This window comes from Eucalyptus grandis, chromosome 3 (genome assembly GCF_016545825.1).
Source record: "Eucalyptus grandis isolate ANBG69807.140 chromosome 3, ASM1654582v1, whole genome shotgun sequence".
NCBI lineage: Eukaryota > Viridiplantae > Streptophyta > Magnoliopsida > Myrtales > Myrtaceae > Eucalyptus > Eucalyptus grandis.
In genome coordinates, this window is record NC_052614.1 from 70657747 (window position 1) to 70673758 (window position 16012).

At 39.1% G+C, this 16012-nt stretch overlaps 1 protein-coding gene across 1 annotated transcript in view; it reads left to right on the forward strand.

Moving 5' to 3' along the window:
* The first annotated feature begins 13525 nt into the window (after positions 1-13525).
* The window catches only part of LOC120292105 (receptor-like protein 15), a 3251-nt gene continuing 764 nt past the window's right edge, over positions 13526-16012 (forward strand). Inside the window, exons 1-2 of the mRNA XM_039309999.1 lie at positions 13526-13653; positions 13778-16006. Coding sequence (XP_039165933.1) covers positions 13563-13653; positions 13778-16006 — 2320 coding nt within the window. The 5' untranslated portion in view covers positions 13526-13562. The remainder of the gene's footprint in view (positions 13654-13777; positions 16007-16012) is intronic.

A 16012-nucleotide genomic window follows, 5' to 3' on the forward strand; every position in this document is an offset into this window, starting at 1 on the left:
TTGGCCGATGGCATTGATTCTCGCATATTCCCAAAGAGAAAGGGCCCCGCCGCAGCTGTTTGCGTAGCGGAATCTGACATCACAGCCGTCCACGAGTCCCCTTGCGGCCCACGGCGAATCGGCAACGGTCCAGATGCGACCGCTTCCCCCAAGGCAAGGAAACCACACGCGGGAGGAGGTGATCCCTTTCGCTCGTCGTCGCCCCCAAATAATTCAATCGAAGTTGATTCGCGGGCTCGGACATGGCTGGAGGCAAGAGGAGATCGAATTCGAGGAGAAACGGCGGCGGCAGCGGTGGCGGCGGCGGGAGGGGAGGAGGATTCGGCGCCTCGGCGTCGATCAGAGCGGCCTCTTCGTCGACGGCCGAAGATCAGGTGATCTCAGTCTCTCACTTGTGTTGATCTGTGTTAGTTAAATTCTTTTACAGGACGGTTTGCATCCAGTATCGACGTTCAGAGATACAAATGCAGAGAATAAAATGGATTTTTCTCAGCCTCTTATTCAGTGTGGTTCAAGGGACAGCCAAATTGTTGCTTATGTAGATGAAGGGCCATCGTCAGTGGATCAAGCAAATATCAGTTATGAGTATCATTCAGATTTTGTTCTTGGTGATAGTTCACACAGAGGATTGGGTTATTGTAATGAATGCGATGCAGCTCCAACGGGAATCGAAGCATCATCAGGGAAAATGGAAAATCGAGAAGGGTCACAGAGTGGCATGTCATCGCCTGAGCAGGAAGTGGATTATCGTGAGAGCTTTGACTCTGGAGCAGTTGAAAAGGGGTCTCAGCATGAAAGTTACGTTTGACATTCCAGCAGGTGATTTTCGTGGCAAATAATCATAGAAAAAAACCAGTTATTGGAGTAGCTACCCACGACGCCTTGCTTCAAAAAAGAAAAAGAATGTAAACGAGCATTGCGTATGAAGAAACTTGTACACATCCATCAAGAAGTTAAGGTCTTTGTGGGGTTTGATATGTTTTGACTTTTTGGATCAATGCGTGGCCGATGGTTCATGAGAAGTTATGGTCTACACGACACTTCTATTGGTGATGTTTGGCTCTCAAAAAAATTCTAACCCATTGTAAGGGAAAGGTCTGTCTTACCAAACTTTCTATGACACTTCTATCATGATGTTTGACCCTCAAAAATTCTTACACATCGTAAGAAAGATCTGCCTAACCAAACTTTATTAAACTATTCAAATTTAACATAAAAATTCTCCATTGAAGTCGTTCGAGCTCAAATCTAGACAAGAGAGATTAGTCAAATCTCATATTTCCAATGGGATGGCTCAGTCCAAGCCAAGAGGCGGGATTGGACACAAGAACAGTCGAGCTTGTTAAATTGACCAAAGATGGAGGAATGGGGCTAGTCAAGGAGTTTAAGCTTAGTTTTTTTTCCCCCAATTACGTACTATTGATGATGATATTACACACAATTGGAATAAATCAATATTATCTCATATTAAAATTTCGAATTTTCATAAAATTAGTAGGTCTTGGGTGAATAACCATATAAGCACATCAGTTTTCTTGAGTAAAAGCCACAAAAACTAGATTTTACCTTTAAAATGTTATTTGGATTCTTTGTCTAACATTTGGATTGGACTGGCCTAGCTTGACCTATTTAATTAAACAGAATCATGTGGGTTGGGGCTGGATTACCTATTGATTACATGAAGTATATTCCGGCCAATCAATTTAAGAGTATCCCCTTAACATGACACCACGTGAGTACTGGCCGTCAACATAGATTGACACCCCGACTTTCGTCCTTAATTCGCTCCTCATGCATGGCATGAGACCTCGATTCGCTCGAGGACTTTAATCCGAAGAAGGTTCCTGATCTCTTGCAAAGCATGTCCATGGGATGTGCTCAGAAATTTATAAAGACAGTATGCTGCACGCTCTTTCTTTCAATTCGAATTCCCATGAAGTAGGGAGAGACAATGATACCGAATGAGCTCTCTTCATTTCCATTTCCGGTTCCCAATTCCCCGACAACCCAACAAACATCAACGAATTTGTCACCGCCGCGAGTGTTGATCGGCTTACTCGAGAGCCAAGTGTCACGGCGCGACTAGAACATGATTACGTCGGATCAAACTGGTCCGGTAGCTCGAGATCCTATTATCTTGGATTTTGATGCAGCCTAGCGTAGTGCGTGTAAGAACAGGCACGCGTTCAGCAGTTGGGGGTCTTCGTCGTGCACGCTCGCACTCAAGAGTCGGAGTCGGAGAAGTCGTCGGATCGACACGGACCACATCACCGCACCGCAGGAGACGCACGGCCAAAGACAAAAGTGGATTCCTTTTTTGACTTCATTTGGCAGACGCAGAAATTTAGTTTGAGGAGCGAGACAAGGAGATAGCGCCGAGCACAGAAATTTCGTGTGAACTGGACGAATTGGAACAGATGTTTCGTGAAAATAACGCTGAGTTTGATCTCGTGAATTTCGAGTGCTCGAGTCATCCGCCATCAAAATTGGGATAGGTCATCGCACGGCGGTGGACATCCCACTCAATATAACTCATATGTTCTTGCCCCATAATGTGGAGAATTGTTGGTTGGCAACTTGACATTAGTCCTATACTTGTAAAATTGTACCGCTACATAAATTTCTAAGGCACAAAATAATAAAGAATTATTTTTGATAAGAATCTGTTTCCAAGAACAGAATCGTTATCAAACGCGTTCTTATTTTACAGCAATATTGTCGTAGAGAAGAAGAGTCCAGGCGTATACGCTTAATCGTTACCAAATGCGCTATTATTTTACGGCAACATTATCGTAGGGAAGAAGAGTCTTGACATGCCATCAACATCAACTGGCGATGAAAGTGTGATTCTTCTCTTGACAGATGATGGTGTAAAATCCAAAGTCGTTTGTCCCGAAAGGCACAGGTCTTGCAAAGGTGGTCGCTTTATTTGCACTTTAAGTACTCTTTAGGAGATAAAGGAAGTACTATAAAATATTTAATATGTGACAAAAATATCGAAATTGCATGCCTAGCCTAATGTGCCTTTCAATTTCCCCTTACTTTTTTTTTTATTTTGAAAAATTGGATTAAAAAATAGCTTCGCGTCATATATTTAAAAGACGTAAAGGGGCGTCTTTTGGGAGACGTCCGAAATGAACTTTCTTCATTAAAATTGATAAAGAAACTAAGGAGAGCGAGCTGCTTTTCTAGAACTTGAGAATTTGCTAAAGTCCAAATCGGAAACCCAGTTTCCATCTCATGGCACCTCCTCCGCCATGGTCCTCCCCTCTCTAACAAAAAGTCGCGCAATAAATAAGGGATTTGGACTTTTTGCTGGCGAGGCGGGCCCCCCACCACCCCACCCGGGTGGGGCCCCCACGCGCGACTGTACACGCGTCAAACTCACAGCAACCCTACCCCTTCTTCTCCACTTTCGTCTTAATTGTTTTCTTTGGGAAAGAGGGGGTTAGGCGCGTAATGGAATTCCGGGTAGACACGCACGAGTTCACCACATTTGACCCGTACACGCTCCGAACAATTGTTTGTGGAGTGGGCAGAAATCTCACACTAACGCCTTCTGTTTTATACTTGATGGCTCGGACCGTGAAGACTGGGTTAACTGAAAGTTTTTCGAAGTGCCCCGCAAGTCCTATAGACCAATTAAATACAAAAAGTTGATTGGTGCATAAGGCCAGTTTGCTTGAAAATTGTGGGATCAATGGGTGATTCCCAAATTCTCGAGCTAAAAATTGCTAAGCGCTCCAATCAATTACGCCAATCCTGAAGGGCTACGATTATGTGAGCCTAATGCATTTTCACCGGTGAATTTTATGAGACAATGTGAGATGCACAAGATCTAATGGCTCATATGCATTGATCTCGCATTAATGGAGGGCATCTTCTGAATGAACCTAACTCGATGAACCCAAATTGGAATTGATACCCAACCCAAATTGGATCTCAAATAATCTCACGCAGTGTGACTTCATTCCTTATCAATCATAAATCTTGAATGGCATATAGCAAATGGTGTTTACATCAGGCTACACATATGGGTAAAAGTATCTGGTCAAATTGATGCAGAAGATGCGAAGCTGAATAATAGGCTTCAATCATCTAGCATTATTCATGCAACCTGGAGACCCGTGATTCTTGCCTTGACATCCTCTTCATTTATTTTTATTGCCTACTGAGGTGTTTTACATTGTATAAATATTACATTATTATAAATTCTAAAGTAGAGGGGAAATAATGCAATTATTCAATCTCCATTTTAAGTTTAAATTCGTTTAACATGAACCATCTTTTGTTTTCGGTGTTGCATTCGACCGCATGAAAGACCAAATTCTTTTAAGTATGAATAATTTCATACTTACCTATCCCAGGAGTTTAGTGGTGTGGACCATGATTATTACTCAAATCCATTCATGATTAAGAAAAATTTTCGGATGTTCATATAAAGAATTCATTGTGTCTAGAAGGGTTGAGATGGACAAGTCATGGTCAAAAAGGCAAATCTCTTATTGAGGCATGAACCACATCAGATCTAGTGTCAAGTAGAAATCAATCGAATCTAAGATTTCATGCTTTTCTTGAATAACAATGCCTCGGTCGTTCCCTAACTTGGATGACCTAAAGGGAATTTCACCAGATTTTGTTTTCATTCTAAACTTTATATGTTCAGCAGCCTGAATCTTGCTGCAATTTGTCACACTGAACATGATTGAACACCAACTTCTGAATTTCCTCCTTTTCTCGTATGTACTGTCAATCTCATTATTCTCTCGTTTTCCCTACTCATCCAAAGAGGTCAACGCCTTTGCCCCTTGAATCGGTCTACAGACTGAAGGCAGATTGCAGCTCATGCTTTCCAATTTCCATTGCCAAAGAAGCGGAAAATATCTCATTAAATTATCAATATCTCTTCTCGAGGTCAAGCCACCATCTATATTTTTCGAGTTTGTATCTTGGACTTCGGCCGGTTCCATGCTGATCTACCAATACTCAAATCGCAAGTGGATAAGCTATGCATAGAGAAAGTATTAATTTTAAACTTTATCGACTATAAATTGCATATGTAACCCAAATTCAAAGCTATGACCGGTGCGTACTTGTATCTTATTAATTTATCAAATTTGATGTTCGTTTGTATCAACCAAGCAGAGCATAGAGGAGGTTGGATTTATTTATTTATTTATTTATTTATTTATTTATGTTTCCATTTATTTATCCAAGAAACTTGAAAGCAGTAGAATTATAGAATAAAAATCCCAGCAATATAATGCCACTTTGCTATCATAGAAGTTGGAAAATTTCAACTAAATGATCTACAGATGCCATCGGATGGAAATTTTATTCTGTTGGTTGTCAGATGCCGTTCTGGATTTTAATCTTTCTTTTTTTATGGCACTAGATTCGATTGTTTTGACTTGCCTTCCAATGGCAAAAGGCCAAAAAAAGAAGAAGAAGAAGAAGAAGAAGAAGAAAAGAGGCTAGCTTGCTGCTTTAGCAAAATGTCTCAACATGGATAAACATAGGACAAAAAGTTGTATTTGGGTTGACGGAGGCATCTTTACATGAATCCAGTACATGTATCTAAATGAATTTGGAATGATAAAAAAGATTGGTCCTACGTAGATCTCACGTGATTTCTACCGAAAATGACCATTTGAATTCATTATAACATCGATACTATTTTGGTCAATAAGTGACCGCCGTACAAATTGGGCACGGACACGGACGCAAGGTCGTTGTCCCTTAAAATGCAAGTCAAGTCAATGACCCGTTTAACAAGTCATGGAATTCTGTTGCTAGTGATGCCCCTAATCAAGGGTCCCAAGAGATATGCTTTTGAGATCTCAGTTCACACTCAATCCATTTTCAATTTTATGGAACGCATAGCCATTACATCAAGAAGAACGTGATTGGTAAAAAGGCTGAATTTGAAATATCTATCTAGTCCCCTACCATGTCATCTTCCATCACCATGATGTCATACTTTATGTAATATTTTTTTTTAAAGTCAATACCCTGAAAAACAACTTACCAAAAAAAAAAAAGTACTTTGAAAAACCTCAAACTGATACACTTACAATAAATTTACGCTAAATTAATTTTTTGATCACCAAAAATCTTAAATTGGTATATCTTTGATAAACTTACCATAAATTGGTACATTTCTAACAAATTTACCTTTTATTAGTTTCTGTTAAATTATACTGTTAAATTACCGAGTTGAATGACATATAACAAGAAATTGCTGTATTAGTTTAGGATTTTACTATCTGTTTGTTACAGTTATACCATTTTTGTGGTTTTTGTATTATTAATCCAATTTAATAGATGGTATATTTATCACAAATGTATCAATTTAGGGTTGGTGGCGGTCGAATAAATTAATTTAGAGTAAATTTGTCAAGTATACCAGTTTGGAATTTTTTATGGTTGCTTGGGGTAAATTTATCACAAGTATACCAGTTTTTGGTTTTTTAGGGTATTAACCATTTTTTTTTATTCATCGGACTAAGCTAGGCTATCAATTTTCAATGTGAAATCAACCATGGCTTTCTTTATGGAACAACAAATTAGGTAATGCCTTTAGTGGACTCATTAACACATACTAGATATGCTCGAAAATTACTGGAAATTCTACATTTAGCACCCTCTAATTTCAGGAAATGGGGATCACCCACAAGTCATCACCATCATCTTCCATCAATGTCACAACATGCCACTCTCAATTCGAGAACGCAAAGTCATGGACAAAAAGGGGTCGTTGGACGCATAATTTCATGTCAACACCTGCCCCGGACCAACTGTCGTTTCAGTTTTCTGGTTTCCCACGGAGGATAGAAGAGATCGTGAGCATGGTAAGAAAGAAAACCATTCAAGAAAGCGCAACTTAGGATGTAGCCTTTTGTCGAAACAGTACACTCGGTAGACAGCATCTCCATGTTTTAAGAGGGCAACCAGTGAAGTTGTTGTCCAATTATATCAATGTGGTATCTCCAATAAAAAAAAATGAGCATCTAGGAAAACTAGTTTGCGTGCAATCCGATATCATTCTTGTAATAAAGAAATTATTTATAAAAGGGAATTTCTGATTCCCTAAAACCGAATTCGACACTAAATTGAACCCCTAAAAATGTGCGGAAGACGAGCCCTGGAAAAACACATACATCACCGATCCTAAGGCACATCATAGAATCGAACGTACCTTATTAGCCACAGTTAAAAACACTGACGCCGATATGAGAAAGAGAAACTGATTTCGTTTGATCCGATGACATCAATTAGCCTTGAAGGAAAGAGAGTGTTGTCTCTTTTAATTTTCTGTTCTTTTTGGAGTGTTTCAAGGGAGAGAGGGAGGAGGAACGTATGTAAAACCAAAAGGCGTTTCTCCCTCTCTTTTCCTCCTTATATACGTCCCTCCAAAAAAGCAAACGTGTCCCTTCATCCATGAACTGCGCTGCTTTTAGGCCAACATGAGTGGACCAACTTAAAGCTCCATCACAATAATTAATAAAACCATAAATTTCTACTTAGAGATCTTTCATGTATCGACGAATAAATCATATTGGATATGCAAAAACTCAATAGTCATTCTCTCGTCTCATCTTCTTTAAAAAAAATTTGGGGTCCTGTGACTTGAGAGGGAAAATTGATTCAATTAATCCCATTAACATATAAATACATCACAAATCGTCGTGATTTCGGTAGCCTAAGCCAAAAATTTTCATAGGATCCCTATCAAATTACAAAACCAATAAAGATCGAACTCCGCCTAGCTAGACTAGTGGTCCACGACAATCCCAAAAGACCAGGCTCATTGGCCGTGGCATCGATTCTTGCATATTCCCAAAGAGAAAGAGGCCACGCCGCAACTGTTTGCGTAGCGGAATATGGTATCCCCAAGCTCCCGCTGCTGCATCACAGCCGTCCACGAGTCCCCTTGCGGTCCATGGCGAATCGCCAACGGTCCAGATGCGACCGCTTCCCCCAAGGCAAGGAAACCACACGCAGGAGGAGGTAATCCCTTTCTCTCGTCGTCGCCCCCAAATCGGTCACGATTGATCAATCAATTAGGTCAGAAAATTCAATCGAAGTTGATTCGCGAGCTCGGACATGGCTGGAGGTAAGAGGAGATCGAATTCAAGGAGAAACGGGCGGCGGCGGCGGAAGAAGAGGGAGGGGAGGGGATTCGGCGCCTCGGTGTCAATCAGAGGCAGCCTCTCCGTCGAAGGCGGCCTCTTGTCGAACTGGCATTACTCAACGTCTTGTCAAGACCCCATCTCCAGTCCCCCAGCGAGGTCCATTTCTCTCGGTTTTGCTCGCGCTTTCCTTTGATAAAAATGGGGGCTTGAAAGGAAACTGAAAAAAATCCGGTTTTCTCAGTTGTATGTGTGTGAGAAGGGTGATTTTTGTGAGCACAAGAGTGTGTTTTGGTCTGCTTGGTTTACTTTGTAGGATCGAATGTAAATTCGGATGCATCAAAAGCCAACAAACTCGAGCACAAAGCTACCAGTAAAGTCATCCAATTATATCGCTGTGGGATTCCTCCAAGAAGGAACAAGCATCGAGGAAGGCAAATTTGTGTGCAATCCCACTTCCTAACTTAATGGTCATTCGCTTACCTCATTTATTTCCATTTCGTTGGATGTATTCATGATTACATTTAGACCTTCAATGCAAAAGTTTTGAGAGGATATTGCTTGGACGTTGGGTAAGAAAAAGATACGAGTTCAATTTAGGAGATTTGAGCGTGTAGACTCCAGCTCGTTAAGCATTGACGGAGAAATTTCTTTGTTGACAGCTGCCAAGAGCCCCAATAGCAAATACAATGAACGCTTACGGTCAAATTTTCTGTGGACTTTAATTGCCTACGTGGGATTTTCTTATTGTTTGTACAAAAGAAAGCGTGTGGGTTAAGGAAGTGATTAGAGAAAAGAAAATAAATTAAAAAGCAAGGTTTTGCTTTCTTGGGTTTCCTTTACTAAAGAAGCCAAATAAGGGGTTCCTTTTGAAAATGAGCCACCGCACACAGAACAAAAGAAAGAATGTACGGATGCTCTTGAATTGGCTGTCCAAAGGGTTTTGCTATAGGCTTAAACACGCAATGATTTGCACCGTGAACTTTACATCTAATTAATTTGTTTATTTGTAAACACTTTTGAGTTTGGTCTTAGTCTAGGTGTGGGAAATACTCGACCGTGTAAGCAATTATAACTCTAAATCTCTTATTACAGTGAATTATTTATCGCCGCCTCTCCCATGGTAGGTACCCATATTCGGATCGAATCACATAAATATTTGGTATATCCGTTGTTCCCCGTCCATTTCTTCAATGTTTTTGCATTGTTTTAATAGCAAGATCTTGTCAATTTTCGCATTACCTTTACAACATGTCTACTTCTGAGATGCCTCTAGTCAAGATCACTTTTTGCCAAAAGTTCCAAGTAAATGACAAGGCTTGTCCTTTACTTTGGATAGAGATTGAATTAGTCATATAAATGACAACGGTTGACTAGGCTAGGCTAGACTAACCGTGTGGAAAAATTATGCCAATAGAGACTTTTGGAAAATTCTCCACCAACGAAATCTGGCCATTGCGTAATGTACATTCCTTGCTTGGCACGCTAATTAACCTTGTCACCAAAAGTGGTTGAGCTACATTCATCACTAAAGATGACCAAGACTTTGGCCATGACCACAAGTTCTACACTCAAGCGCAGGCGCCGTTGAACTCCTATAAAATTGCTCTAACTTGCAAAAAAGATGTTAACTCCAGAGTGCGATACATCTAAAGTTTGGTCACTCGAATCTGCAGTCATGAAAAAGGAAGCACTGTGGGTGTTTGTGGTGGTTTGGGGTATTGCACATTTATGTGGCTCTCGTGGGTGTCAGGAGCAAGAAAGGGGTGCCCTCTTAGCGCTCAATGCCACATTGAACCTGACATATTGGGTGGAAGCTGGGGGATCATATTTTAACTGTTGCAGTTGGGAACGTGTCAAGTGCAACCCCACCACAGGACGAATCACTCAGCTAATGCTCTCCAATTCAAGATATGACCATTTCGGCTCCAAAACTTGGTACCTAAACACTTCTCTACTTCTTCCCTTTGAAGAACTCAAGAGCCTCCACTTGCGAGGCAACAATTTAGGAGGGTGGATTGCACCAGAAGGTATATATTTGTCGTTCATCCATTTCCTATAAAAAAGAGATACTCATTATCTAATGAACTCATAAGTTAATCACGTCCAGGTTCTTACTCACTTCCTGCATGATAGATGATCATGTCCATGTCATCATTTATTCACGAGTCTACGACATATTTCCCCTTGAAATGGCAATATCTATTTTGCACGTGTCCTCGAATAGATTTCTGCGGCTTTTACTGCGTTTTATTGTTTGTTTGCAGAACCAAACTTGCTATCATCAAGGCAGAGCAAACTAGAGGTGCTTGACTTGAGCTATAACTTTTTGGATCATTCTATTCTATCCATTCTTGGTACAATTCCATCTCTACGGCATCTGTTCTTAGAGGCAGTAATTTGAGTGGGACTTTACATGTGAACGGTAAATTTCTCTAACTTATTCTTTGCTTATAATTCAATATAAAGTCACCATCCATGACTTCAGTTAACACTGTTTGTGGAAAAATTAGGTGGTTTTAGTAATTTGATGGAGCTGGATATAAGTTATAATGCAGTTGATGCGGTGGCTATTGTTGAAGGTACTGTTTCAGTTTTCATGCAAGAACCTCATTTTTATTCGTAAATTAAACTAACTAGCTTGTGAGTCATGTAGGCATGCTCTTTAATACCTATATGTGTGCTTCATATTAAGACTAAAGAAGTCATATATTGCAACCCCCTTCTCTTTCCATATAGAAATGTTACTGATTCAAAAGATTCCTATCCCAAGGCATATGTGTGGGTGCTTTCATTATTTACTCTAGATAATTCTATTTTACCTGTTCACGATACAATTCCGACTCTTAGGTGTCTATGCTTCAAAACAACATTTGAATGGGACTTCACATGCGAATGATAGTTTCTCCAGCTTATTCTCTGTTCATAATTCCATACAAAATCACCATCCTTGACTTGAGTTAGCAATGTTTGTGGATGAATTAGGTGGTTTCGGTTATTTAAAGGAGCTTGACATAAGTGATAATGCAATCGATGTAGTGGCTACTGCTGAAGGTATTGTTTCAGTTTTCATGTGAAATCTTCCTTATTTATTCATAAATTAAACTGACTAGACTATGATTCATGCATGCTCTTTAATACCTTTACATGTGCTTCATTTTAAGAATATAGAAGTCATCCCTTCTCTTTCCATATAGAAATATTGCCGATTCAAAAGATTCCTATTCCTAGGCATCCGCGTGGGTGCTTTCATTATTTACTCTAGATAGTTCTATTCTATCTGTTCGCGGTACAATTCCAACTCTCAGGTGTCTATTCTCCAAAACAACATTTGAATTGGACTTTAAATGTGAATGATAGTTTCTCCGACTTATTCTCTGTTCATAATTCCGGACAAAATCGCCATCCTTAACTTGAGTTAGCAAGGTTCATGGATAAATTAGGTTGTTTCAATCATTTAAAGGAGCTAGACATAAGATGTAATGCAGTCAATGCAGCAGCTACAATTGAAGGTATTATTTTAGTTTTCATGCAGTATCTCTCATAGCTTTACATCTGCGTCATATTGAGAATATAGAAGTCATGAATTAAAACCTATATAGCACCGACACGGACACGCGACACGCGACACGACACGAAACGACATACCAACACGTCATTTCTTAAAAATAGAGAATTTTGACACATTCCGACACGTTATATATTAAATATTTTTATATATAAATACATAAATAAATAATAATAATAATAGCCTAGAATTAATTTACACGAAAATATTAAATAATATCATTCATTATTTTAATTTGTTACAATAATACACAACTTAGAGGAAAAAAAACATTGTTTAAAGAAAAAACGCCGAAATGATATTTTTAAATTTATTTATTTATCCTATATAGCATTTTATTACTTCTTTCATAGTAAAAGACTTTAAAAATAAAAAAAATTCTAAAAAAACAAAACTGAAAAAAAAAAATTGACCTCGTGTGTGTATATTTATAGCAATTTTATTACTTCTTTTGTGTATATTTATATTTTGACCCCTCAAGTATTAGAAATTTTAAAATTGATCCCATGCGTGTCGGAATCGCGTGTCGGAATTCTAGACTCGCGTGTCGGAGAAGTGTTACCACGTGTTGGATTTTTCAACACTCGTTGACCGCATGTTGGAGCGTGTCGGGACGTGTCGGAGCGTGCCTGGACACGTGTCGGAGTCGGGCACGGACACGAACGACTTCCTGGAAAGTGCCTCTGTGGGCTACATAGATTAGAACCCCTTCTCTTTTCATATAGAAATGTTGCCCGATTCAAAAGATTCCTGTCGCGAAGCATCTGCATGGGTGCTTTCACAACTTTATTGCCAAGCAAGTTATTTTCTTGGAATGTTACTGGTAGGCATAAAAAACTTGAGGCACTTAGAGAACCTCTACTTGAATCATGTCCACTTGAAGGATGTGGGGACCATCATGCGAGCATTAGGGGCACTACCATCCCTCAAGATCCTTTCTCTCCAGTATAATACAATAGAAGGAACGATTACTACTCAAGGTTAGTCAAACCCATTAATAAATGTATGCTCATAATAACGCTCTATTTGTTTTTGCGGAAAACATTTTCAAGAAAATGTTTTCCAGATTTTCTAGCATTTAGGTTAGGAAAATAAATAAGTGAAGGAAAATATTTTCCTACAATGGAAAAGGCATTTTCAAAAGTGGGGAAAAATGAGGAATCATTTTCCATTCTCTTTCTTTCACCTAAACCTATTTTCCTCCATGCACTCTTTTTTATTATTTTTTCTTTTTTCATTTAAAAAAATCAAATATTTAATTTCTTTCTTTCTTTCTTTCTTTTTTCCTTGTTATTCTTTTTCCTTCTTCCTCATTCGATCGCCGACAATGGCGACTGACCACAAGCAAAGGACAAGCTCACCAAAGGCCGAGGCTTCGCCAATCTAACAAGGCTCGAGCTTGTCTACCTCGGGCAATCTTGATGTCACCTATGGATGGTGATCAACCGGAAAAGAAGGAAAAAAGAAAAAAGAAAAAATAATTAAAATTTATATTTTTTAAAGTAAAAATATTACTGAAAGGAGTACATGAATGAAAATCAAATCAGATTTTTCATACCAAATGATGGAAAATATTTCCTAATTTATTTTTAGATTTCAACCGAACATCGGAAAATATTATCTTTTTTCTAAAAAATGACTTCTTGGAAAACATTTTCCCGAAAAGTCATATTTTCCGAATAAAAAACATAACCTAAGTTTTTATTAAAAGTATTCCATTCACTCATGATATTTCTATGCCATTTCTTGATTATGTCATGTAAGGAAAATCTGATTGTCAATAATCTTTCGTTTTCGAGAAGATTTCCATAACTTGATGGTTGGAACAGCTCATCTTGGATTATTCTTCGTTGAACACCACCATGGGAATCCTTTCCAGCCTTGGTCCTTTGAAATCTCTTAGATTGTTGTCCTCATACAGCACCGGTCTTAATGGCAAACTATCAAATCAGAGTAAGTCCTGATCTCTCAGAGTAAAACTTGGACATAAAATGAATCCTTCATGTATGTGTATATCATTGCTATACGTTCCGATATCTACCACTGTAATTGAATTGACTTTTGATATCCATAACAGGCTTGTGTAACCTCATAAAACTAGAAGAGCTGGATCTTAGCATTAACGGAATTACTGGCAGGCTTCCTACATGCTGGCGAAACATGACATCTATCCGGGTTCTATTTCTTGAAGACAATGAATTCACAGATAACATCGCATCATCTCCCCTCACTAGTCTTACCTCACTCGAATTGCTTTCCATTTCGGGTAATTATTTTGATATCCCCTCATCACTCAGCCCACTTGCAAACTATTCAAGACTTAAGGTCCTCTTGCTTGATGACAATAAACTAACAATTGATTCCAAAGTTGCGCCTTCGATCCCGAGGTTCCAATTGAAGGATTTTAGTATATCAAATAGTCTATCGAAAGGATTCAAAGTGACTTCTCTTGGCTTTCTCAATCATCAATATGACCTAAGAACCATTGATCTCTCCTTGAATGACATTCCGGGTCCCTTTGCAACTTGGTTGTTGGAAAATAACACTAAGTTGGAAAATCTTCTTATGGCGAATAACTTATTTGCGAAACTTGAGGTTCCACTTATGGCCCTTCATAATCTTTCGATGATGGACATGTCTAACAACGGCATGAGAGGAGAGCTCACGACCGAATTTTGTTTAAATGTCCCAAATCTGTCCCACCTTAATCTATCAGCCAACAGATTGGAAGGGAATATTCCATCTGAACTGGGTAGTATGAAATCCCTATATTCCTTAGACCTTTCCCACAACAATTTCTCCAAGGGACTACCCATCCAGTTACTAGATAGCAACTCATCATTGGAAAAACTCAACGTAGCATATAACAACTTGCAAGGAGAAATCGTGTTTTCCAACGACACCAAGAACCTAAATTGGTTATGCCTAAACTTAGAACACAATAGGTTCACTGGAGATCTCTCTTTTCTTTCATCACTTGCAAATCTGTTTGAATTGGACGTTAGCAACAACTTTTTCATTGGTCAACTTCCCAGAGTGATTGCAAACATGTCATCACTTGCGCTCCTTGACTTGTCCAAAAATCAGTTAAATGGCCTCATCCCTCAAGGACTCTTTAATCTTCCTCAGCTCCAGTATTTGGCTTTGTCTGACAACAATCTCTCTGGTTCATTAGCATCATCTTTCATAACACCGGAGTTGAGACATATCCATCTGAATGGGAACAAATTGAATGGTTCAATCGTGCATCTACTCCTTAATAGCTCCAATTTGGTGACCTTGGATTTGAGTGAAAATGAGTTCTTCGGAAGCATACCCTATTGGCTAGGTAATGTCTCTCAATTAAGCATTCTTTTACTGAGAGGTAATAGCTTCTATGGAACATTTCCCAAGCAATTGTGCAGATTGAAAAGCTTAAGTATGATCGATCTTTCTAAAAACAATCTGTTTGGTCCATTACCTATTTGCTTGGGACCCATGAATTTCTCCTCTACAGGATATGCAGATAAGGTAGATTCAGCAAGTTTCAGAGGGGGAGGTCAAGTATTGTCACCTTGGTCTTATGTGAGGACAATTAGAAGCCAAACTTGGTCCTACTATACCGAGTTCTACCACAATAAAATTTTGGTAGACGAAGGATGGGAAGTTCCACATATTGTTGGGTTCACAATAAAAAGAAGGTCTGATGCTTATAAAGGCTATGCACTCCTTAATATGATTGGACTAGATTTTTCTTACAACCATTTCAGCGGTGAGATCCCACCAGAGATTGCAATCTCACAAGACATGCTTATGCTAAATCTGTCACACAACAAGCTTACAGGACATATACCGATGTCATTGTCGAACCTCACAAAGATAGAGAGCATTGACCTTTCCTATAACAACTTGATTGGTTCTATCCCTGAAGAGCTCACTCGGTTGAATTTTTTGGGAGTCTTCAATGTGTCTTACAACGACTTGTCAGGAGCCATACCAAACAAAAATCAATTTGGGTCATTCGATGAAAGCAGTTACTACGGAAACCATCTTTTGTGTGGATTGCCGTTGAGTAATAACTGTTTGACAACCATTAATGTTAATTGCTCAGCAACAAAATCATGCACGAAAGCTAAAGAAGATGGTTTCATAGACGGAGAGACATTCTACATTAGCTTCGGAGTGTCATACACTATGGTTTTACTGGTAATTCTAGTTGTTTTGTTCATCAACCCCCAATGGCGGCAGGGATGGTTTCATTATGTGGAACTGGTTATCACCACATGTTGGAGCTTATTCATCACATGCTACTATTTTGTGCAAGATGGTTTTC